Source organism: Callospermophilus lateralis, chromosome 11 (genome assembly GCF_048772815.1).
Source record: "Callospermophilus lateralis isolate mCalLat2 chromosome 11, mCalLat2.hap1, whole genome shotgun sequence".
NCBI lineage: Eukaryota > Metazoa > Chordata > Mammalia > Rodentia > Sciuridae > Callospermophilus > Callospermophilus lateralis.
Window position 1 is genome coordinate 12,998,934 of NC_135315.1, and position 26,668 is coordinate 13,025,601.

Here is a 26,668-nt window from a genome sequence, read left to right on the forward strand (position 1 = left end):
CCATCTCTGCCCCACCCTCTCTCCTGGCACGTGGCACAAGGAGGCCGCTGGAGCTCGAGGGCTTCTCCCTTTGCCTTCTAATCACAAATGCCACCTCGGCCTCACTCCCAACCATGACCCTCTGGGCTCTACCCCGGGACCTCGAGCTGCAAGTCAGCTCTTGAGATGTCTGGTTTGCTCCAGCCGTAGACCAGCATCACCCTCGACTGACTTGACGGCCAGTCTCTCTCTCTGAAGACCAAGAAGGCCATTAACCCTCTACCCATAGGATAGGCCAGCCCAGAGGAACCCAACCCGCCTGCCTCCTGTAACCACGGTGTATCCTCAGCTCAATGACCACTCAATCACAGATTCCCCAAAGTAAAGAGCTGCATATTCTCTTACCTTGAAAATCCTATAGGGACTGTGTTCATTTGATAGCCACTGGTCACGTGTGACTCTTGAGCATTTGAAGTGTGTTCAGCCTCATCAGAAACATACTAGAAGGGTAAAACAGGCACTGATTTCAAAGACTTAGTCTCATGAGAAGAATGTAAAATATCTCATAAATCATTTTGGATTAATTACTGAAATCATATTCAGAATCTATTGACTTAAATACATAGTCAAGAACTAAATTGTATGTTATATATTTTACAGTATATATTATTTTTAAACATCATGACAATATTAAAATTAATTCCACCTGTTTCTTTTTACTCTTTTTTTTTGTACCAGGGACTGATCCCAGGGACATTTAACCACTGAACCACATCCCCAGACCTTTTTTATTTTATATTAATAGCTCTAAGTTGCTTAGGGCCTCAATAAGTTGCTGAGGCTGGATTTGAACTTGTGATCCTCTTAGCCTCTCAAGTCACTTGGATTGCAGGCATGTGCCACCCTGCTCAGCTCTTTTTATATTCTTAATGACTTTACTAGAAAATGTGAAACTTTGTATGTGGCTCAGATTGGACAGGGATTGTCCAGAACATTCTTCCCAATGAAGAAAAATAGAATGTTGTACGATTAGGACTGACATGGAGACTCATGACTGTATAGTTTCCCAGGACTCATAGATCATTTGTTTCCAAACAATCTAGACTGCTGGGTCCCTTTTTAAGATTCGAGGGCTGTGACTGGGCCCAAGTCAGTATAATTTTTGCAAGTAATTATGTTAGAGATGAGGATGTAACCAAGTTGGGATAATATGTGAGTTACCTAGTAATTTAATATTATACATTTCTAATAGTTCCAAAAGTCACATTGAAAACTATTGGAATTTTTTGGTTACTTGGAGAGTTGTGGGAGATCAGAAGTGAAGAGAAGTAAAAATATAGAGTGCCCATCAAGACCTTCCACATTGATACAAAGCTGTTTTCTCTCCGACTCAAATGTCTCCCTGAAGGGCTTGTGGTTCTTTGGACGACACGAACAGATATTTCACAAGTGACACTAAGCTTTCATGGCTAAATTATTTTATTCGAAAAAATGTGTTCAAAAAAGACTCTAAAAATATCCACCGGTCAGAATCGAAAGCTAGTTGTCAGTAAGGTGGCAGGATAGAAGCTTTCTACCCCGACCCCCGATAGAAGCATCACTTTTGACAACAGCATATGAATGAGGTCACCTCTGTAGGACTCTAGGAATTCGGGGGAGACGTTCCAGCACACTGTTGAAAAGGAAAATCTGAGACTAGGTAGCTACATCGAAGAAGGTAAGAAGAAATTACCTGTGCCCCTTCTCTCCAAAGTGGTGCGGCTCAGAGCCAAGAGGACTCCTCCAGCCTGCAGTTGCTTCCACAGGGAAAAGGAAAACCTAGTGAGTGAGCACCCACCTCCTCCAGCCATGCTGCACCGGCCCGAAGGCCCCTGCCTTCTCACCCCACCCACATTACGCAGATCAGTCAAGCTGAGAGGTTAGGGCATTGGGCTTCCATCAAAGGCCCACTCAGGAGCCACTTGGGGTTCCCCACCCACAGACCCCCACAGCTAGGCCATGAGCACCTTAAACACATGCAGAAAAATATATGATGTGTGTGTGTCTTTCACATTTTGTGTGTGTGTGTGTGTGTGTGTGTGTGTGTGTGGCCATTTAGCACCATATGAGGGTTTAAACCAAAAAGAGACAGTGAAATGGGTCATGAAGAAGCTGCTTTGTGGGTTTGTGATATAGATCCGGAAACTCCAAGCAGCGTCACCCTGGAGACACGGCAAATTGCCTTCAGGTCACATGTGAATCTGTGTTCATTTAGTCAAGGGAAACATTTTGAGATTTGCCCTCTTACTGATTAGCAAATTAATACGACGCGATCACTGCCATAGTTAAGTACTTACATCAATGTGGATCAGGCTCAATCGCTACATGAGATGTGGAAAGAGCAAGCAGGCATTTTTCTCTTTTCATTACTACGGTTGAAATTGGATTTTCTGAAAGCCTCCATTGTCTTTGAAGACTTTATCTAATTTGCAATGTTCCTTTTCCAGATGGGGGGAAAAATAGTTCACTGGAGACTCTTAGATAAATGGTCGCTATTTGTTGATTTGATCCGCCGTGCCACAGTTACTATAGAAACCTGAGTGCTTTCAGGTGACCTTTTAGACACAAAACAGAAAATCTATGTGCCCTCAATATGGATCCTACTTCTTTTTTGTCCCGAAATAGCTTACTTAATTACTTTCTGAACTGTGTGGTGTTAAGGGGGAAAAAATCTATAAAGTACATTGGTTGAGAGATATTTTAATGTGTGTAATTTAGCTTTGTCTTCGAAACAAAGTCTTAGACTGAAATAGGCCTTGTAGTGAAGATCATTTTCACACATCCATTAGATCATCGTCAGCAGAGGTTAACACTGTCACTCATCTGAGCAAACGCAAGAGAGCCTCTGAAGGTAACCGCACAGAATTTCTGACTAGTCCATGCGGAAAGATGAGTGCATTTGTCTTCTACCTCTGGTGACACATGTTCTCAATTTATCCTGGAGAAATAATTTTGTAGGAAAACCAACAAAAAGACCCTATATCCCAATTGTCTATTCCATCCTAATGAATTCCTGGATGATGTGAAAGGGCTTGTGTTTATAGTTAGGAGGATGGCTTGTGGGTAGGTATTGCTGGAAACAAGGCAAGACTAATATTAAATGTTAGAAGCATCGATGCACGTGTCCCCAGGCTCTGGTACCCACAGCAGACCAGTGAGCACCAGGGATGCCTCCCTCTGTCTATAGGAATTGGAACAAGGGAAGACAGAGATGTTGTCCACTGGCACAAATGTAAACGTGAAGGCCGAACACTGATGGGGGTCTTTATGGCCATATCTCAGGCACCTAAGAGAAAGCCGAAGTTCCTAAGACCCTAAGATCTCACTCCTAGACTAGAGGGACACCATTGTCTTGCTGTTTTGCTGTCTTTCCCAAGGAACTTGTTCTAAGAGAATTAGGGTGGTAGGCCCCTGGAGAGTTCAGGCCCAAGGACACTAAATCCCTGAGTATCCTGAAGGAGGACACTGTGACCAGCCTGTGCTCTGGATCCTTGCAGCTCCAAATATGGTTGGAGCAGGGACCAGGAACTTCTGGGAGCTTATTTAAAATGCGCAATCTCAGACCCACTCCTGCCTTAACGAGTGAATCGGTATTTTAACAAGATCCCCAGATGCCTGTTAACGTTTAAGAAGCACTAGTCAAGAAGATGTGTTGACTAATGAGGAAACACATTCAGTCTCCAGTGGTCATGGAAGGACAGGCTCAGTCACCTCAGTATCCATATCAAATTGTGCGAGCACCAGTGAACCGTGACCCCCCTGCCCTGCTACCTGCTTTTGTGTCACCCATGAGCTAAGAATGGTTACAATATTTTTAAATGATTGACAAAAGTCAAAGGAGGGTAATATTTGTGAGACATGAAAATTGAATGAAATTCAGATTTCCACTGTCCCTGGAGAGAGTTTTGTTCACACAGCCACATTCATTCATTCCCACGTTGCCTGTGGCTGCTTCTGGGCTAGGATAGCAGCGTTGAGTGACCACAGAAGAGACCATGACTCACAAGGTCTAAAATATGTGCTCTCTGGTCCTCTGCAGAAAAAGTTTCCTCACCCTTTCCATTCGAATTGGAAAGGCTGTCTAACATCAGATTTCTTGATGGGAAAACAAAGCACAGAAGTCATGAACCCAAGCTGGTTGGTAGCAGGACCCTGGTCTCCTCTTCGGGGACGATGCTTCTCATTTCCCTGCCCTTCCCCGTGACCTCCAGTGTTCTGTCTCTGCTCTGTGCATCTGCTGGGCTCTCCCTTGCATCTAAGTGCTTCAGTTCACTTTCCTCAGGCCTGAGCTCTTCAGACCTTTGCAGAATTCTGAAAATTGATCTGATTGTACAAACTGAAGGCTGCTTCCTTGCTGGACCCTGTCGTGTTTGTCCCCTTCATGTTTGCTGGGTAAGAACCATGGGCCCACCTCTGACCCCATGGAGGCCTACACACCAGGCCCCAGGCCTTCCCCTGTCCCCTGGGCTTCCTCAGCAGAGCAGCACATCCCTGAAGGTGGCTGGCCTTCACACAGGCCCAGATCCTTGTGCTAAGCCCACACGTGTGATGAACCTGGTTGCTGTTGGAGATGGGCCAGCTCCTTTCTTGTAACTTTTTATGATTGCAGAAATCCTAGTTCTGGAACTCTCTACCGGGTGGATGGTATAGCCACTCTATCAAGCTCTGTCCCTGGGCATGGAATGTTAAGACAGAACCTTGTTCTTAAGAACATCGCGGAGTGGTGCTGGGGAGTGAGACCTTTGACCTTATCTCCCCTCTCTGGATGGTAGTCCTGAGCCTTCCAGTGGAGTGGGACCAGAATTTTCTTCTCTCCTAGATGGTAGCTACCCTACTGCAGGGATCTGAGTCAGGCCAAAGCCAGGTCGTTGTCGGGGACCAGTGATTCCAGCTCCAGAGATACTGATCAAGCCTCAGGGCTGAAAGACTGACCGCCTGATGTGTCATGGCCTTCTCCAGGGCTTCGGGCCAGAGAGAGTGCAGAATGGCAGCCCCCAAAATGAGGTCCAGGAACCTGTGGCCAGGGCACTCGTGCATGGGGTTTTTTGGTTGTCGTTGTCATGGATGAGGTCCCTTTGCCCTTTGAGCCCCTGGCCGTAATGTACAAATGACAGTGGTACTTCCCAGCTCATCACACCAACCACATGCAGGCAGAGAGGAGTGTCAGTGCTCAGGAACTCAGTGAGTTCCGTGGTTCCGCGGCTGTCCCGTCTCCAGCCCTTAACTGAAACCCGAGGTGGCACTGGGGCAGCAGCGCAGTCTCCTCACACTTGCCACCTCCACTCTGAGCAGAGGCACTTTGCTTCCTCTCCCCCAGGCATCGGGGTGTGCAGTGCCCCTGCAGATGTGTAGACGGAGGGGAGCTGTTGGAGTCTGAGCTATGCCTTTCCTTAAACTTTTTCTTTTCCAGAAGAGATATGAGTTGCTTTGTCACATCTAAACGTGAAACCACCTTTCCATTCTTTCTAGGTCCATTTCAATCTAAGAATGACAACTGCCCAGGGGCTGCTGCCAGGCTCGGAAGCTGCCCAGCAGTTGTATTGAGGTAGAGGGTTTTGGTCTCCCTGAAGCAACAAGTGACCTATTGCAGATGGAAGTTGGAGGCAGGAACTTCCTAAAGCCGCCCCATGTGCACCTCAGCACATCTCGGCTAAGCCAGAGGACCCTGTGCCTAGAGCTATTGAAGCAAAGGTCGGGTGGCCCCACAGAAAGGTGCCGGGGAAAGGCCAGATCGAACCTCCTCTCAGATTCCTTCCAACACCAGCATTCCAGGACGGCTGTTTTTGCTGCTATTATTGGTTCCCTTTAATCTTGATGTGGAATCAAGATCTTGAGCTGAAAATAGAGCTCTTGGGGTTGGAAGAAAATGGCCTATGTTGAGAACAATTATAAATAGATTGGTGACTTGTGATTTAAAGAACCATAATTAAAAGATGTCATATAAGATAGTCTATCAATACGTGTGAAAAGAGATATGAAAGTCGCGATTTGACCACTTTCCCATTGCAGAAGACAGAGAGCCTTATAACTCCACAGTATGATCTGCCCTAATCCCCCCTTCAGGTTCAGTTCAGGTTCAGGGCTGCTATGGCCCATTCAGGCAGTGGAATTTGGGATTGGAAAACCAGCCTCTGGCACTGTGAAGCCTCCCTATCTATGCAGACTTGTAGGGTCCCTCCCATGACGCCTGTATGGATATTCTCTGTTAAGACGATGTCAACTTGTTTTTCTCACATTAGTGCCTGAGACAAGCAAGTGATCTAGTCATGGTGGGGTTTCTTTGACAGCAGTAGAGGTGAGAAGAAGTAAACCTGCCACAGGGTCCCTGTTGACCTGCCTCCAGTTACCCAGGGCTGATTAACCTGTGTCCCACCAGAGTGTTATTATCAGTAACCCAGGGCACGTCGAGGTGCTAAAGATCTTCCTAAACCATCAAGAAAAAAATCATCAAGACAAAATTTGTTCAAAATAAGTGGGTTTGGTTTTATTCTAACTTCTTAAATAATGGCAATCCATGCGTGAAATTGTTGTTTGCTACTTCAGACACACATATTAACCAAATGCCCCCATTATCCCATCATTTAGATTGGCCCCGAGCACCTGTTTGAGATGAGACCACATCTTGTCTCATAAATGCCATGAGAAAGAAGAGAGAAGGGTCCTGGCCCCAGATGGCTTGATTCCAGGCCTTTCACTGTCCAAATCAGAACACGTTAGTTCCTGTCCCTCCAAGGCCAAAGCAGACCTTTGGCTGGTGCATTACACAGCTTCCTGCCACTGTGACAAAATGCCTGAGAAAGTCAACTAAAAGGGGGAAAGATTTATTTGGGACTCAGTGTTTCAGATTTTCAGTTCATGGTCTGCTGGCTCCATGGTCCGCTTCTTGGAGGAAGTTCCTCTTCCTCTCTCCTTTTCCTCTCTCCTCTTCCACCTTGCCCCCACAAAAAGTCTCTCCTGGATTTTTGTGGCGGCTGAACTTCAGCCTCTGGCCATGTTTTTCTGTCTTAAGGTTGCACTATGTGTTCTGATGGTTAGAATCTCACCCCGTTTTTTGTCAGTCTGTGTCCCACAGCCCTCCAATGTCTTCATTAACCAAAACATAGACCAGTCTCCCCTGCTCTTCACATTAAGTTAGCTCAACAGGTGACCACGGATCAGGACCAAGGACCAGAGATCAATGATAAGTTCAACTCTTAAAAGCATCAAATGAACAGAAATGAGTGCATCTTTAAATCAACAGTTCATTTTCCTTTCTGTTAATATATTTTAGTCACAGTTAAGGCTCATTTCCAATTTTAAATAGCATGCATCTGCATTAGCATGTAATCAATGTGGTACACTTTACTACATGAGTGGGTTCGTATGGAGGGTGTAGTGTAATCCATCGTGGGCTGAAATCGTCCTGTTGTCCTGATGATCTCAAAGCTTGGCTTAGTGCTTCTCACTGCATTTCATGTTTTCTTATTTTTTAATTTTTTTTCCCAATTCAGTTAATTGTCACCACCTAACCGACCATTCTATCCCCAGACTTTCTGATGGAATTTTGCCACTAGCATGTAAATTATTTTTAAAGCCAAATCTATTATGGTCACTTCTGATTGCACCTCTCTCTTTGGGGGAGCTGGAGGGACACAAACCAGCTGTGCTTTCAGTGCATTGCTTCCTTCACCATTAAAACCAGCCTCAGATTGTAACAGTATATTTGTACTGAAACAAACTGGGAAATGTAAATAGTCAAACACTTCGATGAAGAATTAGTAAAAGGGAAAATCCCAGCTACCTCCCTGAGCTAGACTCAACATACAATACTCTCTTTTAAAGACAGTGTCTTAAAGAAAGCACTTAATAGCCAGGAAGAGTTGCACACATCTGTAAATCCCAGCTACTTAGGAGGCTGAGGCAGGAGGATCACAAGTTTGAGGCCAGCCTGTGGAATTTAACATAACAAAAATCTCAAAAAGCTGGAGATGTAACTTGGTGATAGAAAGCTTGCCTAACATACACAAGGTCCTGGGTTCAATTCCCAGTATCACACGGAAGGAGGGAAGGAAGGAAGGAAGGAAGGAAGGAAGGAAGGAAGGAAGGAAGGAAGGAAGGAAGGAAGGAAGGGAGGGAGGGAAAAAATAGAAAAAGAAAGTAATAGGTAATCTTTTTAGAGTTTGTCATCTCTAGAATTACAAATGTGTCCCCTGAGGGACCCCCCAGGAAATCAGTGACCCAGAGAATTTGGAAGTAGAAAGGAAGGAGTATTTCTCGAAATCACACAAGTCCTGCAGAGTGTGGCATCTCTTGGGGGGAGCACTTCTGCCTTGGGGGGAGTTCTCGGCCACTCCCTCCTGTCTGGGTTTTAAACCCTCTCACCGTGCTGTGCATTTGCTTTGGAGAGACATTTGGGGCCGTCAGCCACACTCACACTGAGCCACTGGGCGACTTCTTCGCCCAGAGTAAGTCCAGTCCAAGTTCTCAGAGGAGGTGGGCAGCTCTGGGTCATCCAACAAATCAGCCGCCTGTCATCTTATGCCCAGACACGCTGAGGACCCCTTTATGCAGGTGAAGTGAATTCATGGGGCCCACGCACCCAAAATGTGACCTTGGGCTCTTTTGTCCGTGTGATATGATATGACTGAGCAATGTTTCTTCATCCTTGTTATGTTAATTTTTTTTGTTATTCCAAGGAGAAATAATATACAAATTATAGGGCTGTATTTCATAACATGTAGAAAAGCTAGGTGCTGGTATAAAACAGATGTGGCTGAATAGGAAAATAGAAAACAGAAGGAAGGATTAGGGCAAGTTCGTCACCCTCTGGATACCCGGCCACCCGTCCCCCGCGCAGGCAGACGATGGCTCTCCCAAATTCTGGCAGGGGCTGCTCGCTCTTTAAAAGAACTTCCCTCTCCCTGCACCTTCTGGGCAGCTGCCCCCTCACCTTGTCACCCTATGTGGGCAGCCCTGGGTAGTGGGTAGGTGCCAGCCACCTGGGTTCAAACCCAGCTCACCATGTCTAGCCTTCTTTCTGGGGCCACTTTGTCACCTCTATAACTACAGGTTCTCCAGCTCTGAAGATGGAAATGATAAAAAGCACCAACCTCCTAGGGTGATTAGGAAGATTAGATGAATAAATAAAAAACGTGCCTGGACTTTTAGGGCCTGGATAGGTATGTGTCCACCGAGGTCATCATCCTCCCTGCTTCCCACCCCACCCCCCACCCCCCACCCCCCCACCCCCCCTTGGAGGGAAGCAGGGTGCATTGCAATGCCCTGGGTGGCCTTTGTCAAGTGATTGCAAACTCTATGTTGTGCTTTTCCCCAGCCATTCGTGGGCCCCAGGCTGGGAGACCCCCGCGGTGCACACATCAGTGTTTCCTGTGTCTTTCGTTGTGGATCCAAGGACAAGAAACAGATCATTCTACCCAAGAAGCAAGGGTCACCCTCATGGTGGAATACACCCCGCTTGGGTGGTGACAGAGGAGAGCCATCACTCACTCATAGCTCTGAGTGCCGTCACTGACTTGGTCATGAGCTGATCTTCACTTTGTGGCTTTTTCTGAAAATAGGCTTGTCAGTGATCAGTCCACCGCTGACCACTCTTTCTGCTGACAGGCTAGAAAGAAGCAAGCAGGAGGCTGCTCTCTGTGACTCCCAGTGGCCATGGGTGGGCAGCCAGAGTTACCCAGAACTGATGGCTCCCTGCCGATCACACTGCCGCAGTCTCTCGGACTCGTTTCTAATTAGGGTGTTCCTTTAAATCCACACTGCCTCAGGCACCAACCCCATAGGTACCCATGGAGGTCACAGTAACTGTATTAACTTAGATTTAGCAGGCTCTTTCCTGACCCATTAACATAAAACCCCCATCTACTTCCTAGGTCCACCATTTGCATCTGGGAGATGCTGGGAGCATCTTGGGTGAGGGGGAACCCATCTGGCTACACAACTTTCCTTCCCAAATCGAGGCCCTCTGCTCTTGAGGATATTGCATCTCAGCCACCCCCCCTCCACTGCTTTCTGTGGGAAAATGCACCCTCGTGAGCCATACCTCAACCTTCTGTGGCCCCCAAGCCTCCAGACCTGGAGGGCCAGAGCACTAAGGTGTATGTTCTGCATGGAAAGCAAAGTACCCCTGACCCCAGCAGCACCTGATGCCCCCAGGCCTGTGCGATGGCAGAGCTGGGAAGGAGCCCTATCTTTCCCTTGGACTCCCTCCCGCCTCCTGTCCCAGAGACCAGCTGACAGGCAAACCCTGTGACTGCACAGCCATGTTCCCAGGTGTCTTCTCCTCCCTCTGCCCCTTCCTGGACAAGGGCTCTCTCTTTTGAACAGGCTCCTTGCAGCAGCTGATGGGTATGACCAAACTTCAGTGGCAGCTGCTAAGAGCTACTGAACCCTGATCATGCCCTGTCACGACAGGAACCCACCCACGCGGCCAAACTAGTGGGTTCCAGAGAGGGGCAAAGGGAGATGAGATGAAGACTCACACATGCATATTTTAAAGATAAAGCTGGGGTCAAGTGGAGCTCTGCTCTCTGATGGAGAAGCGGATTTAAAGAGTTATGCCAGCAGTCTTTATTTATATATGTCTCATTATCAGGTTAAAGACTATGCAAGCATTATTCTTTGTATTCAGAAAGTTACAAGACTAGAAACATCAATGTAGCTTTTCCACAGTTGCAATGTGCAGTGTTAGGAGCTCAAGAAAGTCTGTTGTTTAAAGTTACTGTTAAGCGGACAGGCTCAGGAGCAGGAGAGCTGGTGACACATTGTGGTTGTCTAGCAAGAGAGTTCCTCTCTCCCTGGAGCTGTATGCCTGAGATCAAGGTCGACACTGATAAGACTCTTGCACAGAGCTTCCTCGCGCAGGGCATTCCCACAGCAGCCAAGTATCTTGTGCCCCTCCACAGGAACATTCCCAGGCACCAGTCATGCCACAGGTCATCAGAGACCCCAATCTCAGACATTGTCTCCCATTCTCTGTCACTGCTCTCCACAGATGAGGAAAGGAGTTTTAGTCCATTTAACAGGTGAGAAAACGGAGGGCTTGGAGGAGTATAAATACCTTGCCTGGCATTCAAGTCCACACCTGGTGGACTCCAGCTCACACGCTTGCCACCATAGAGTGCCCCAAGCTTTCCCGGGAGCACTTTGCCCTGGAGAGCCCAGAATACAGCCCAGCAAAGGGCCCAGAGCAGCACAGCTGCCGGCTGTGGAAGCAAGTATTCCACAGAGCTTTAAGTAGGTCCCTGATTTTAAAAAACTGGTGTGGTTTAAAACTGCTCAGGAAGACTTAATGAAATCAGCAATTGTGAAAATTCTATGCCAAGTTTAATGGCAGTTGGCTCCATTTTCAAAATGCTTGCTCTCATCAGCTAGAGTCATTTTGCAAAAAAATTTAAATTGGAAAGTTGAGCAAATATATCCTTCGTATTGGGGACAGGATCTTTAAAAAAAAATTAACACTGCCTCTCTGAGGATACAGGTTCCGAGCCTTTTGCTCAGGACAGGGTTCCCTGCTCATATGTTTCCTGCCTCTGCCCAGCCATGATGGCCGGGCTGCTGTTTACTGACTTCAGGGAGCTGGTGTCCTGCACTCCGTTAGCTCCAGTTGAATTCCCCAGTAGTAGCTGTTTCACTGAATCCTGCCTCATGTGACAGTCATCATTTCTCATTATTTTCCAGATTGTTCTTTGCTTCTACTTCTAAGACACAGTGGCCCTCTTGGCCACCCTCCCCCGGGGCAGCCCGCACCGCCTCCTTTTCTCTTCTTCCCACTTTTCGTATCTGTGACTTGCAGAGTCTGGACCCAACCAATGGCTGGGGAAGAGCTAGGAGACTCAGAGAAGTCTAGAACTGTTTGGGGTTTTGTTGTTTTCTAGAAATAAAGCTCCAGGGCGTCCCCAACCCACGTTCGGCATCATTCCCCACTCTGAAGTTCTACTGGCCTTTTGCAAAGGCTTGGTTCCCCCAGTAGCCATTTCACTCATCTCCATAAAGGTGCAGCTGAGAAGAGACAGTTTGTGTAGCCCTGTAGCACTTATTAGGACTTGGCCATATAGGCCTCAATAGTGAACCTTAGATTTCTGCTTAAAAAAAAAAAAAAATCCCAGTCAAGGGCTGGGGTTGTAGCTCAGTGGTAGAGCACTGGCCTTGCATGTAGAATGTGTAAGGCACTGGGTTCAATTCTCAGCACCACATAAAAAATAAATAAAATAAAGATCCACTGACAACTAAATATATATATTTATATTTATATTTTTAAAAATCCCAGTCAAGATGTAGCCACTGTAGAAAATAACCACCACAAGAGGGCAGTAAAGATTTGCAAATAAAAATTTCCCTAAAATCCGAGATAGCAGTGAACTCCTGCCTGACCTCTACTTCATAATGGACATGACTGTGAAATCGATGAAATCATTTCTCTGTGCTCCCAGTGGCTCCTTGGTTTGGGGAATCATCTTTCCCAGGGCCCCAGTCCGTTTCCTATTTGCTTTGCTTTCCCAGTAGCAGAGAAAATTTCCCTGCTTCTTGGCAACATTGTGCACAGTCTAGAAGACCATTTATTTTGATCGCACCTGTGAGTTTGTGTGACTCCTGACCCTGCCACAGCTGAGTCACACATCCAGTGTGATTTTAATCCCCAAAGGAGTACTCCTGGCAGAAAAATAACAGGTTTCAAAAAAATTAATCAAAACATATGTCACAGCCATTCACTAGGCCTTCCTGTAAGGTGCCATCAGCCCCCTGGTGGGAGAGAAGTGGGATTTTTTGCAGGTGGAACAACTCAGAAAGGGGAAGTTGGGAGGATCTTCAAAAGAGGATCCTGAACTCTTAGCAACTGGGAAGAACCAAGGGCAATAGCTATTCCGCGTGTGCTTAGGTGAGCAAGTAGTCCCCCTTAAAGATGAGCCAGCCTTGCAGACATGGCAATGACCAATAGACTAATCTGGGAAATGGGGAAACAATAGGCTGGCTGCAAAGAAAATAACACATCAGGATACTTGATAGGAAGAAAACTAAGCACTTTGCATTTTCCACATCAGGCATAAGTGCTTATAGGTTTGGGGTCCCATACTTATCCTTGAAATATGGCTCAGTTGTCATGACAACAGAGGCCTGCTGGCTTCCTGCAAATTCATTTTAACAGTAGCAATAGCCCAAGCGGCTGTGTCCATAGAAGTGCTTCTCATTAAGAAAATGACTTAATGTGTCTCCCTTAAATTTTGGCTTGCTGAACAAATACCACTTTGTTTGGTTGGGGGGCAGGGTGGGAAAAACACTTCATTTTCCTATACTGAGTAGTAATTGAATTCAGGTGCATTTGGGGTCCTTAATTGTTGCTGTTTTGATAGGTTAGCAAGGAGACAGAGTCATTTTATTTACGTTCCACTGATAATAAAGATGATTTGAGAACCTGCAAAACATAGGGTGTGAGAAACTCTGTAGCCCACAGTCCCATCCTGGCTGCGCTTGTTTCTGTGAACGTTTTGTTGGCACTCAGCCACACATTCAGACATGTCGCTTTTGCACAAAAACAATAGAGTTGATAGTTATAACAAAGACAGTATTTGGTCTGCAAGCCCAGAAATATTTGTAGAACTCAAGTTTCCTGAACCTTGATAAAGGAAGGAAAGCACTGAATTCGGCATGGCAATTTGAACTAAAAACTGTTCATCTGCATGTTGGTGGAAATTAGAATAACCTAGAATCCAATAATAGGGCAGTGGTTCCTAGAGCCATGTAGTGAGATATCACGCAGTCATTAAAATAATGCAGATTTCAAACAATGTAATTCTATGTGTATCAAATAAGAAAGCATGAAAGAAAGGCTTAGAAGAATATCCACCAAAATGTTAACAATGGTTATCTCCCAGTGCTGAAATCATGCATATTTAAATTTTTCCTTGTTGGTTTTTTTTTCTTTGTATTTATCTATGACTGTTAAATTTTCAAAAACGGACATGAATTACTTTATAACAAGAAGCTGCATCATAGAAATTGTCACAAAGCAGCAACTCTGCCTTTCAAAAAAAGTTACATGAAAAGTCGTTGCCTTCACCATCCACCCAGGCATTCATTCTGAGAGTGCTTGAGGGCAACCACATCCAGACACGTCCTGGACCCTAGAGATGGACACAGCAGTGGACAGACTGTCCAGGTCCCTGTGCTCGTCCCAGTGGAGGGAGAGGGATGACAAACAAGAAGAGAAAAGTAAAATAGGCAGCGAGAAGAGTGGGAAGGGCTGCAGACCACAGGAAGGAGCCCACCAGACAGTCATCAGCAGTGGGGGTTGGGGAACCTCAGGTTAAGGCATCGCTGGAACAGGGACAGGACTGTGCCCATCTGAATCAGAGGGGGCAGGAAGTGCAGAGGCTCTCAGGCGGCAGCAGCGTACTCCGTATGTCCTGTCCCAGCAGATGAAAACTCATTGAGCCAGAGAATGGTGACCATCTCTTTGACTCCAGCTGTGCTACCCAGGAGGCTGTAATTGCCCATTAAGTAGCATCATTTTACCAGGTTGCCTGGTTACTGAGTAGCAGGGAACAGATGTCAGATGTCATGCCTCGTGGTGTTAACACACCTCCCCAGTTAATGGCCTCTTTGGAAACCCCTTCCTGGTCCCTCCTGGCTTTCTTCTTCTGAAACACTTGATCACTCTTAACTAGCACTGCAGGGGGAAAGATAAGTACTTACCCTCCCGGGTCAATGCTATGCTGAGGGCCTTGGCTGCATGTAACACAGCTATGACTGTTGACCATGCCCTGATTGGTGGACTGGCACTGAAACACCAGAGGTTTTTTTGTTTGTTTGTTTGTTTGTTTTTGTTTGTTTGTTTTGTTTTTTGGCTGGGGCTGCTCAGATAAACCCTGAAACAAGAGCATTTTTACCAAACCCCCATCCCAAAAAAATAATTCTAGGAGAAAATCACAATAATTCATCTGCTCCTACAGTTGCTCACTGTTGGCCCCTCCACCCTTGGAATCTTAGAAGTAGAAAGAATCGAACATTGTTGTCCAGTTCATCTCTCCACTCACTGCAAACATCTTTGATAAATACATTCATCAAAGCCGCATTTTCAGTAATGCTAGGAGATACTGTGTTCCTGAAGACACACTCACAAAGTCAGTGAGTGGGCACATTCAAAGTGTGGCGTGGCTAGACATTAACCTGCTCTGCAGAGCATTGCCCAAAACCCTGCAGGATGAAAACAGGCCCACTGGGAAGGCTGCCCTCCATCTCCAGTCTGCATTCTTACTGCGGGTGGGTCTTTGCACTTGGACTCACACTGGCGGAAGTCGGCCTTCTTGTTGGAATTCCAAGACAGAGGGCTTTCCTGCAAGAGGCTGGTGGTCACGGACAGCAGCTTCCCCGTGTCTTCTTGGTCTGTTTCCCCACATACCAAAGCTAATATGTTCATTATACAAAATCCAACACCACAGCACATCTGTGGTATTAAGCTATGGGACACTGGTGTTACCGTAGGTCAGACTGTCACAGTTCCGTGGCAGCCAGCTGTTTAACCTAATGGAGAACAAGTGTCTCCCGCCATCGAGGCCTCCAAAGGTCTGGAGTGCAAGTGGCTTGGCATGGCCTCCTCTTGATTTTTAACTCAAAAACTCCCTAATGGTGAGCCGAGTGTAGAGAGCCCCTCATGTGACACACGCAGGGCTCCTGGGGCACCTGTGCTTATATACATGGACTGTATTTCAAACCAACCTGCAAGAGTTGGGGTTTGCAATATGCAGACTCACTTGGTATGATCTGCTTGACAGGAGGCCACCAGAGTTTGGGCTGTAAACACCTTCAGTGACTGCAAACGGTTATGACTTCAAAGAATATGTCAATGGTACCAAATGAGATGCCTTAGGAGTTGCTTGCTAGTTAATTCCCTGATCTGGAGACACCACTGCTAAGTCTCACAGCCTGGTGATCCAAGTAGCATCCTATAGCCAGACGTGACCAAATGCTAAGGTACCATCTTTGGTGGCACCTAAAAATCCTTTATTCTGAGTTGTTTAGTCATAGCCGGTAAAGCATGCTGTGCTTTAGTGTAATTTTTCTTGAAGGCATGCTAAGGCTTCAGCATTTAAAGTCACTTTATTCTGTTTTACAACATTATACATCTGTTGTTTCCATTTTTACTTCCTTTGAAAATAGTCTCTGTGCCATTTCCATGAGCCAAGGTCTTTTCCTTTACCAGTGCTAGCCCAGCTTCTCAGGGCTACATTAAACACACAGGAAATCAAGGCAAATGACTGGAGCCAAGACCCATTCCCCTTACCCCCTGAGAGTGTGGGAGCCCTTGAGACTCCTGGCAGGGTATGAGCACCCACAAAACCCATCTGTAACCTCACACATTGCTCTAGATCATAGATCTGTTTTAAGTGGCTGTAACAGAACACTTGAGACTATGTAATTTATGATGAAAAGGGTTTTATTTAGTTCACAGTTCTGGAGGTCCGAGAGCATGACGCCAGCACCTGCTAGGCTTCTGGTGAGGGGCCCATACTGCTTCAGTTCATGGTGGAAAATGGAAGAGCAAGTGGGCACATGCTAAAAGAGAAAAGGGGGACGGGAGTGCAGCTCAGAGGTAGAGCATGTGCTTAGCACATGCATAAGGTCCTGGGTTTGATCTCCAGCACCTAGAAAAGAAAGAAAAGGGGCTGAGCTCCTGCAACAGCTAAGCCATTCCTGGGAGAAAAGCATTGATCTGTTCATGAGTGCTCTGCCCCAGCACCCACCACCTCTCAGTGCCTATTACATGTGCCATTAAATTGCAACATGAGTTTTAGTGGAGATAAACCATATTCAAACGATTGCACAGGAGTTTGGCCCATGAGTTGGCCCAGCAGAACCCAGACCCAGGCAGCCTGCAGTTGCCCCTGAATACCAATGACCTTCAAGGCACGGTCATACAGCAAAGGTGCCACCGACTCCCTCTGGAGCAAAGCAGAGAAGACCAGGCGGAAGGGTGTGAGTGAGGTGCCACAGTCGGGGGCGATGGCGGGTGCTGTGGAGGCTGCCCGGCTCCACCTGCAGCCCAGCCCGGGATGCCGCCTAGGGATGCAGTCTCACTGTGCTAAGATGAGGAGCCCGAGGTCTCCATGCTGCTGCTCAGAGCGCCCCCTTCCTTCACCTTCTTCACATAACTTGGGGTCGAGTGAGACAGGGATAGGGCTAACGTCTACTCAGGTCAGCAGCCCCCATCAGTGCTCTTCTCTGCGTGTCCACCTTCAGGACACATCTGCTTTTCAGTCTCTGCGGTTTGAATTCCTGCTTGCCCTCCCCCAGCCGGACCAGCCCCTCTGCCAGGCCATGTCCACGCTTCTCCTGTGCCTTCTCTGGTTTTCTGAAATCTCTGCATTGAGCTGTGGCTTCAGCTTTATCCTTAAACATATATTGATTTTGTTTGCACTCCTGGTGAGGTCTCAATTACCTCCATGACAACTAGAGTCGTGTCCACAAGACGTGAGCCCAGACAGGCCTCCGTCCTGCTGGGAGGCCAGTTGCCAAACAAACGCTTTCAAAAGCTCAGAGGAAAAAGTGGGCAGCTAGGGGCTCAGGGCTGCTTTTCAGCCAGAGCTCCCAGCTGGGCTCGGGCAAGCCGGACTCCACAGAGGATCCCTTCAGAGAAACTTTTAGGGCTTGCTGGCCTAGCTCACCTGGCCAGCCTGGCCTCTCGTGAGGGTACTGTGTGCCCACCTCCCTGGGGGCAGCAATGCCCTCACAGCACCTCTCTGCAGCTGTCCCAGCAGGAGCAGGGATGGCTCTGTGGAAAGAGTTAAGATTATATGTGCACATCCCAGAGCTTAAAGAGCCCGGGCCTGATTGTCTGCAGCACCTACCTGATAACATCTGCTCTTCTGTATTAAAGTTTGTCATCTGGTCAACCAGAGCTGGTTCCAAATTGGCCCCTGCAGATTCGATCAGCCCCACTCCTTAATGAACATACGTGAGCATGTGGATGAATGCTGGGATCCTACTCATGCGCCCCAGGTAGTGCTTGTTCTAAAGACTCAAAGTTGAGGAAGACGCGTTCCTTGCCTTCAGGGTTGCACGGTCCAGTGAGGGAGGTATATCCCTAAGTCCAGGAAGAAGGTGGGTGTGTTTGTCTAGGTTCCCCCAAAGCTGACTCAGCAGTGGAATTTAAGAACAGGTTCATTTGGGAAGAGATCCCCAGAGACACTGGTGCAGAGTAGGGATGTGACCTGGGGAAGCCCGCTGAGGGTGCGCTACGGCGCTGGTTACCACTGGGCAGTGGCAGCTCAGTCCACGAGGAGCTGGGATGTGCTTCAGCCTGCAGTAGATGGAAGGGGCAGTGACTGGAGGGCCTTCAGGCTACTCTGTAAGAGTGGCCGATGGAAGCCCAGCCCACCTCAGCCTCGGGTGTCCACAGGTGTGCAGAGCTGACAGCTCAGGGCATGTGGGTGGGCACAGCGTCTGCCACAGGGCAGGCCCCTGAGCTGGATTTGGGGGATGAACTAAACCTCTCAGATGAGGACTGAGGCAGTCGGTGGTGACAAGCCTAGGAAGAAAGGGGAAGCAGGAGGGAGCAGGAGGTGATGGAGTAGGGAGAGAGTCAGCCAGTGACCACCCTGAACTGGTGGCTTTGAGCTTTCAGAAGGGAGAAAGGCAAGGCCAAGACCAAGGCAGAATGAGGAACATCATGGAGGTGGTATGGCTGGGAGAGAGGCTGGGGAGTGATGGGAATTAGGCAGAGAGTGGAAAGCCATCTCCTCCTACCATCCCTCTGTCATATAGGAAGCCAGTGAAACCAGGACAGGACAGGCCTGCCCTGACCCCTTAGCAGGATGCCTCCAGTGAACAGCCTGCAGGGCGGGGTGGACACAGGGAGGCCGGCCAAGTGGCCAGTGCCACAGTGCATGGAGATGGGGCCGTGAGGAGAGGGGGATTGTAGGAGTGATCTGAAGAAGACAGGGCATGACCGAGGGACATTGCAAGAGGTGTTGAACAAGTGCACCCACAAAGATTTACCAGGTGCCACACGCTATTGAAGAAAATCCCAGGGAACCGTGAGGGAGAGTCTCAGGGCATCTTCAGGGAACGGGTTTCTGGGGAAATGGCAGTTGAGCTGGACCCTGAGGGATGGGGAGAAGGCACACGAGCAGGGTAAGGGGAAACAGAATCAGTGGCCCAGGCAAAGGAAGTGCTGCCCGTGGACTGGAAGTCAAGGCAGTTCATAGCATCTGGGCTGCAGCCCTGGTCTGTGACCTGCCTGGGAGTCCTGCATGGTGGGCCCCAACCTTTCCCCTTGCCATGACAGCTATTAGGTATCCGCTGATGGTCTCCTCCTATCTCATTATCTGTTGGACCCAGATTGGGAGTAGGGCTTACCCAAAGCCAGGCCCAGACCACCATAGCAGAAGAGTTGTTGCAAAGATTCAGTATCTGGTGGCTACGTGGCCTTCAACAACATGGCCTGCAGGTGGCAGTGTGGAGCAGCTCAGGGTGCTCTACTGGCGAAAGTCCACTCAGGATGGGGGACAGCTGTATGAAGATGCTGCTGTTATCTCAGGGCTGGCCCAGGGTGGGGAGAAATCTACTCTTACCCCCTGGGCCAAACCACTGAGAATCTAGCCCTCAGGCATGAATGTGGCTAGTGTGGCCACCCTGGCCTGCTCAGAGCCCTACATGATGGCCTCTCTCTTTCCCAGCCAACCACCTGCTCTGCCATCCACAGAAAATTCAATACTGCTTCTGGCCAAAAAGAAAGGACAGTGGAATGTGCCCTTTAGAGCCTCCTTCTGTCCTGTTGAGATTCCACTTCTGGATCAAGAGTCTCCTTTGTGGGGGTTTCTCCAAAATTCATGGCTTTTCAGACTGAGTCCAAGATCTTATTGCAGTTAGGCTCAGAATTTTGGAATGCAAAAAATGCTTTTGTCTCTGCCTCCCTTCAGCCTAACTGTGGGCAATATCTTGTCCCTGTAAATAGTCTAAGGTCACAGCATAAAACTCACGAAGCCATTGTGTCATGGCCCAACAAGACCCCATATCTAATCCGGAGGCCGTCGCCTGCATCAGCCAATATTCCATGACTGCATGGCTGTTTAGGAACACCTGTGAGTCAGGAGCAGCTGGCTAGAGCCTGCAGGGTGGGTTTCAGATTTTCACTGCTGTGACCAAAAGACCTGACAAGAACAATTAGAGGAGGAAAGGTTTATTTGGGGGCTCACAGTTTCAGAGGACTCAGTCCACAGAAGGCCAGCTCCATTCCTCAGGGCTCAAGGTGAGGCAGAACATCATGGTGGAAGAGTGTGTGTGTGTGTGTGTGTGTGTAGAGAGAGAGAGAGAGGCAGGGAATATACGCCCCAGGAACCACCTCCTCCAGCCACATCCTACCTGTCTATAGTTACCACCAAGTTAATCCCTATCAGGATAAATGCACTGACTAGGTTAAACCTCTTATAACCCAATCATTTCACCTCTAAACATTCTTGCATTGTCTCCCACATGAGCTGTTGGGGACACCTCCCATCCAACCCTAACTAGGTGGAAGTTGGCATCCACCTAGGACTATGAATGGCAGCTTCCCCAGGTAAAAATGTTCTGAAGTGTGTCAAGCACCTCGGATCCATGAATCATAACCGTGGTTGGGTTTTGGGGTTTTTTTTTTTTTAGATGTTCTTTATGAAGTTCCTGAGAAGATAAAATTGATCTTTGTGCCTCTTTCTCATAACATTTTTTTTTTTTTTTCCTAAATCAGAAGAGCAAAAGAGCGGCATGGGCGGTATTCTTGTCTCACGTAGACTTCCCATGATTCTTTCAAATTTAGACACAGACCAGGAAGTTTCTCCACTTTGTGATCATGATGGGCAGATGTCTGGAGGCCTGGGCTGGTCCCACCACTGAGGGGTCCCCAGTGGAACTTGATCGTGAATTCTAGCTCCTTCTCACAAATCTGCCTTAAAATCCCTTCCACCCTCGGCCAAAGGGAGACACCGTGATGTGCCATTGTGATTCGTGTTTTATCGTCACAGCCCGTCAGGGTTTCCAGTGGCCCCAAGTTCACACCTGTTTCCCTCTGTGAACTCCCAATAGAGGCAGAACTCATGGGCTCAGAAAACAATACCCCCAAATATGCTGCTTTGGACTTCAAACTGAGAGCTGTTGGGGAGCACAGCTGCAGGGAGGGCCTTTCTCGGAAGTTCCCTTATCTGTCTAAAGACCAGATTTGCCAGAAAGGAACACAGTTGACTTCCAATCTTACTGAAATTCCATTCCCAAGGAATCTCAGAGTTGAGATCAGACGTGCGCATCCCAAAGCCTTCAGGGCCAGGCCTGATGATCAGCAAGACCTACCCGATCACATCTGCTTTTCTGTATTAAAGATTGTTCTCTGACTGCACAGGAAGAGACTAGAAATCAGACACCACACTCAGAGCCCAGAGGGACTTTGTCCCAGACCACTCATTGTTCCCAGGCTCGTTCTCTCCCCTGAAAACTCTTTCCTCCCCCTGTCGGATCCCCCTCCACTTCCCTCTCTCCTGTGAAGAGAGTATTTCAGCCTCAGCCATCTGACCCCTCTTTGAGTTTCATATTTTGTTTAGCACCTGTGCACTTTAAATGAATGCCTCTGCCGCTTCTGTCGATCTATTGCCAGTTTACTATTGCGCAGCAGACCCCGCTACCCAACCAGAGGGAAAGTTTGAACTTGCCGACGAGCACATCATATTCAATACCTTTAGGTTTGAAGCAAAAATGCCAGGACCACCTCCCCCTCATCTTCAACGCGTGTGCTCAGTTCTTAAGAGCACGTACTCGAGCTGTGAGATTCCATCCTGTTCAAATGAGTTGCTTCTATGGGGAAGAGCATCACCCGTAACACAGCATCGGGTAGAGACACTGACATTTCATCTCTTTATTCATTCAACCCAAGTGTTGGGTGCATATTCTGTGCAAAACACAGCATTAGGGACAGGAATCCAGAGACCACTGAAGGGGCTCACTCTGCTAAGGCAAAGGCTCCGGTGCAGGGTGGCTCACTCTAATTGTGCAGCAAGGGAGGCTGGTTCTCAAAGAGGGAGTGTGGATGATTCCTGAGCCTTCTCTGCTGCCAAAGAAGAAAACTGCAAATCCCATTTTCCCCTAGAGCTAAGGACCCGTCTTTCCAATGCACTGGTCCACAGTAAAGCCCTTCTCAAATGCCTGTTATATCTCCTTGGCCATCTTTTTTTTTTTTTTCTTTTTGATATCAGAGATTGAACCCAGGGGCCCTTAACCACTGAGCCACATCCCCAGCCCTTACATTTTTTATTTAGAGACAGAGTCTTACTAAATTGCTTAGGGCCTCACTAAGTTACTGAGCCTTGCTTTGAACTTGTGATCCTCCTGCCTCAGCCTCCCGAGCCACTGGGATTACGGGCGTGCACCATTGCGCCTTGCTGACTATCAGGATGTTCACACCCACAGGATCCCACTCATCTCCCCTTTTCTTCTGAGCCCTCCTGCTGTTCCCCAGGGACATGGGGATTCTCCATGAGAGTAGTGAGTGTGGCCCCCACCAGCGCCGTCACATGGGGAACCTAGTGCATAGACCTCCTTCCATTGCTTGAGTATCATTCACCACGCTTCCGGAACCTTCCGGTTTTATGCGAAACCAGGTTCCCATGCACGCCCCATTTCTTTTTATGAGTTTGACTCTTAACTTTTAAAAATCAAACAGAGGGGCTGGGGATGTGGCTCAAGCGGTAGCGCGCTCGCCTGGCGTGCGTGCGACCTGGGTTCGATCCTCAGCACCACATACAAACAAAGATGTTGTGTCCGCCGGTAACTAAAAAATAAATATTAAAATTCTTTCTCTCTCTCCCTCTCTCACTCTCTCTTTAAAAAAAAAAAAAAAAAAAAAAAAATCAAACAGAGAGCCTGCTCTCCTTGCTGTGCCTTTGAAAGTAGCAATAACTCATCCCCGCACCTTGCCACTTACATCATTCCTCTCCAAAGGACTTTCTTCTCCCTCTTCGCCTGGGTACAAATTTCCTTTATGCAGAAGAACTTTAAATCAGAAAATCTATAGATGATGAAAATATCAGCCATAGTTTATTTCCTTTATGTATCGATAGTGATAATGTACCATTTTTCCCAAAGCTGACTTTTTTAAAAAATGTTTTTTAGTTGTAGGTGGACACACTACCTTTATTTTATTTATATGTGGTGCTGAGGATGGAACCCAGGGCCCCACGGGTATTAGGCAACCATTCTACTGCTGAGCCACCACCCCCGCCACTCCCCAAAGCTGGCTTTTACATCCCGGAATTAGAACTGACGTGCCCTTGCCTGACTCCTGGGTTAACCAGGTGTGGTGTTGAGACCGGGAACCTGCCCTCGGGGAGCACAGCCGCTGCTTTAGGAGCCGCATCTGGCTCTCAGATTCTTTTTCCTCCCCTTCCCACCTCCCACCTTCCAACTGGCATCAAACTTGGATCCCAGGTGCTGCTTTCTGTCACTCTTTCCTTGGAAAAATGACCAAGGGCCTTTCATGTCTCTGCTTGTTGTTTAGAAAGCCAAGCTTGGCCCCGCGGGTAACAAAGTGATCAGTCCTTCTGAAGACAGGAAACAACCTTCCAACAACCTCGACAGAGTGAAGCTCACCGACTTCAATTTCCTCATGGTGCTGGGGAAGGGGAGTTTTGGGAAGGTAAGAAGTGGAGGGGCTTGGGCAGAGAGTGGTGGGCTGGTTTTGTTCTCCCTGAAGTTTCAAGAATAGCCCTCTAGACTTCCCTGGGTATTTGTACACGTTCCTCAAATGCTTCCTACTTCTTGTGATTAAAAACAACTGTATCCAGAGCACTAACAGCAGGTTCTCATGCGTCACCTGTTCAGAACAGAGGGGATGTTCCAAAATGTTAGTTGAATAATTCACACAACTAGAAATTAAGTATGGGGTCATATGGGATGGTGGAGCCGTCAGCCTGCATTCCTTCACTGGGTCTCAGTGGTGCCAAGACTCACGACCACTCCAGGAACTGATTTCCATCCTGCCTTTTAGTCTGAGTTCCAGGCGAGGGATGTTATAAAGGTCCATCGCATGTACCCTAAGGATGTTTCTGAAAACTTGCATGAATTCAGACTAATCCTCATAGAGAATGTGAATATTCCTTTTAGCAACCAAAATAGCAACCCCAGGTGACAATAGGTATGCAGTACAAATCTCAATCATTTAGAAGTTATGCAAGTGCTGGAAGAATCTAATTTGTGGTGATGCACAACATTTCCAAATTTGTATGTAAAGTTTGTATTCGTTTTTCTTCAGTATAATGAAATGCTTGAGTCAATTCATTGATAAAGAAAAAAGGTTCCAGTCCATGATTGAGTGGCCCCGTTGCTTTCGTCTCTGGTGAGGCAGCACAACATGGCGGGAATTCATGGTGGGGCAGTCTCCTTGCCTCGTCAGCCGGGAAACTAAGCGGAAAAAAAAATGAAGAAACTGGAGTCTCACAGATCCCTTCAAGGGCATGACATTCCCCCAAAAACCCAAGGACTTCCACAAGGACCCCACCTTCCTGAAGGTTCCACCGCTTCCCAAAAGCATCACCCTGGGGACCAAAAGCCTTTACACAGGACCTTCAGGGGACACTGCAACATGTAGCAGAATTAGCTAAGCAGTTTCCCATCCCACGGTTCAGACTTGCAGCTGGCCCGGTTCCTCCCGTGTTCAGGTTGCTCTGGGTCTGTTCCCAGGTGATGCTTGCTGACAGGAAGGGAACAGAAGAACTGTATGCCATCAAAATCCTGAAGAAGGACGTGGTGATTCAGGACGACGACGTGGAGTGCACCATGGTGGAGAAGCGGGTCCTGGCGCTGCTTGACAAGCCCCCGTTCCTGACGCAGCTGCACTCCTGCTTCCAGACGGTGGTAAGGCCCCGGGGCTGTGTCTCTGAGGCCTGGTGCCCACCTGCCCTCAGCATCCCTGGGAGAGGCAGGATGGAATGCCAAGCCCAGGGGACAGGGACAGGTCCCACCAACCTGGCAATGGCAGATTTGGGTCATCCCCCTCTGTGATGTCCTCGGCTTGGAGACGTGGCACTCATTCCATTTAATTCAGCAAACATTTACAGTGGGCCTCTCCTTCCTTCATGGGTTCCACCAACCAGATGAAAGATATTTTTTTAAATCGCATCTGATGTACAGTCACTCTTTGGGGGTTCAAAAAAGTTAAGAATGAATTCACAGTCCTGCCTCTGTGAGACTGACGACTTGTCCAGCTGCCACGCATGGCATTGGGACCTCAGGAGATGCCATTTTATAAAAACGTGTGTCTGTTTCAGACACTCAACAAGAGTGGCAAACTAGGACCAGCCTTGTATGTCCCCTGAGCTGTAAGAAAGGTCACCAAAAAGAAATCCAAACACAGTATTTCATGACATGTGAAAATTAGATGAAATTCGTATTTCAGCATGCATAAATCATTTTCTAGGGACACAGTCCCACTCAGTCACGTACCTGTCCCCTGTGGCTGCTTTCATGCTAAGACGTTGGAGCTGAGCAGTTAGATACAAGAGACACACAAAGCCTGAAATACTTATTGTCTGACCTTTTATGGAAAAAGTCTACTAACCCCTATCATAGAGCAAAACGTTTTGGAAGGGGTGGGCAGAATCCCAAAGCACTGATCTGTCAGCTGTGGGGTTGGCAATTGTCCTATAAGAAATCGAGACCTTTAGACGGCACCAGGTGGGCTTTCCCTTTAAATATGGCTCAATGGTCAGTGATCATTGGGTCGGGACAGTTACTATTGCCAACCGCACCGTGGTCAGAAATCGACTTGGCGTCTTATGTGTGTCTTTAAAAACCCCTGGGAAGGGCCCTCCTGCTTTGGGCCTGTAGAATCTCAAGATGGCCACAGAGCCACAGCGTGTCAGCGCTCCATGGAGGCTGCAGAGCTGGGCGCTGGGCACTGTGTGTCGGCTGCGCTCTGGCCACACCCCGGGCTCCTGCCTGCTCTCAGCAGCACCCAGACTCCCCGCCCCAGGAGTGGCAGGGAGGGCTGAGCAGCAAGGTGGGAAGAGAAGCAAACCCCTGGATCCCAGCCCAGCTGCCGTCACCCCGCTCACACCAATTAAGCCCCAGAAAGCTACGAAGTAAAGACATGAAGCCGAAATTGAAGTTTCTAACTGAAGAGCCGGAGAGTGACGCTCCCCGAGCCGTTTCCTGGCTCTTAGCACCAGCTCCACCGTGCTGCCTTTCTCCCTGAGCAGCACTTTAATGTTTAATAACCTCTGTGAAAAGGGGATGTTCTCTAGCAGAGAGCAGAGGTCAGCTTTTACCTCCGTGTGTTGAGATGTTAGCTGCTCAGCCTCTCCCATCTGGCCCAGCGTAATGTCCTCATAAATATGCACACTTCTCTGGTTGTATGATGAATGCCCTGCGTGTGGCCAACACCTCATATACCAGTAACAGAGAAAATGAAAATACAGGATTTGGGGACCTAGTGGTTACCAAAGAACATTGGATTAACCTCTCCCGTTATGGTCCTCCTTCTCCCCTACCTGACAGATGTCATTAAGCAGGTACAATTTAGAAGCCCAGCCTAATCCAAGGGGTGAGTTTTCAGAAGATCCATTTGAGCACATTAACACAGCAGCATACCACCCTCCTTGACATTGCAAACCAAGTTTTACACACTTGCATCATCAAG

General features: G+C 47.9%; 1 protein-coding gene across 1 annotated transcript in view; it reads left to right on the forward strand.

Moving 5' to 3' along the window:
* The window catches only part of Prkca (protein kinase C alpha), a 392,576-nt gene that overhangs the window by 309,075 nt on the left and 56,833 nt on the right, over positions 1–26,668 (forward strand). The window contains exons 9-10 of the mRNA XM_076869171.2: positions 23,531–23,668; positions 24,712–24,885. Coding sequence (XP_076725286.1) covers positions 23,531–23,668; positions 24,712–24,885 — 312 coding nt within the window. The remainder of the gene's footprint in view (positions 1–23,530; positions 23,669–24,711; positions 24,886–26,668) is intronic.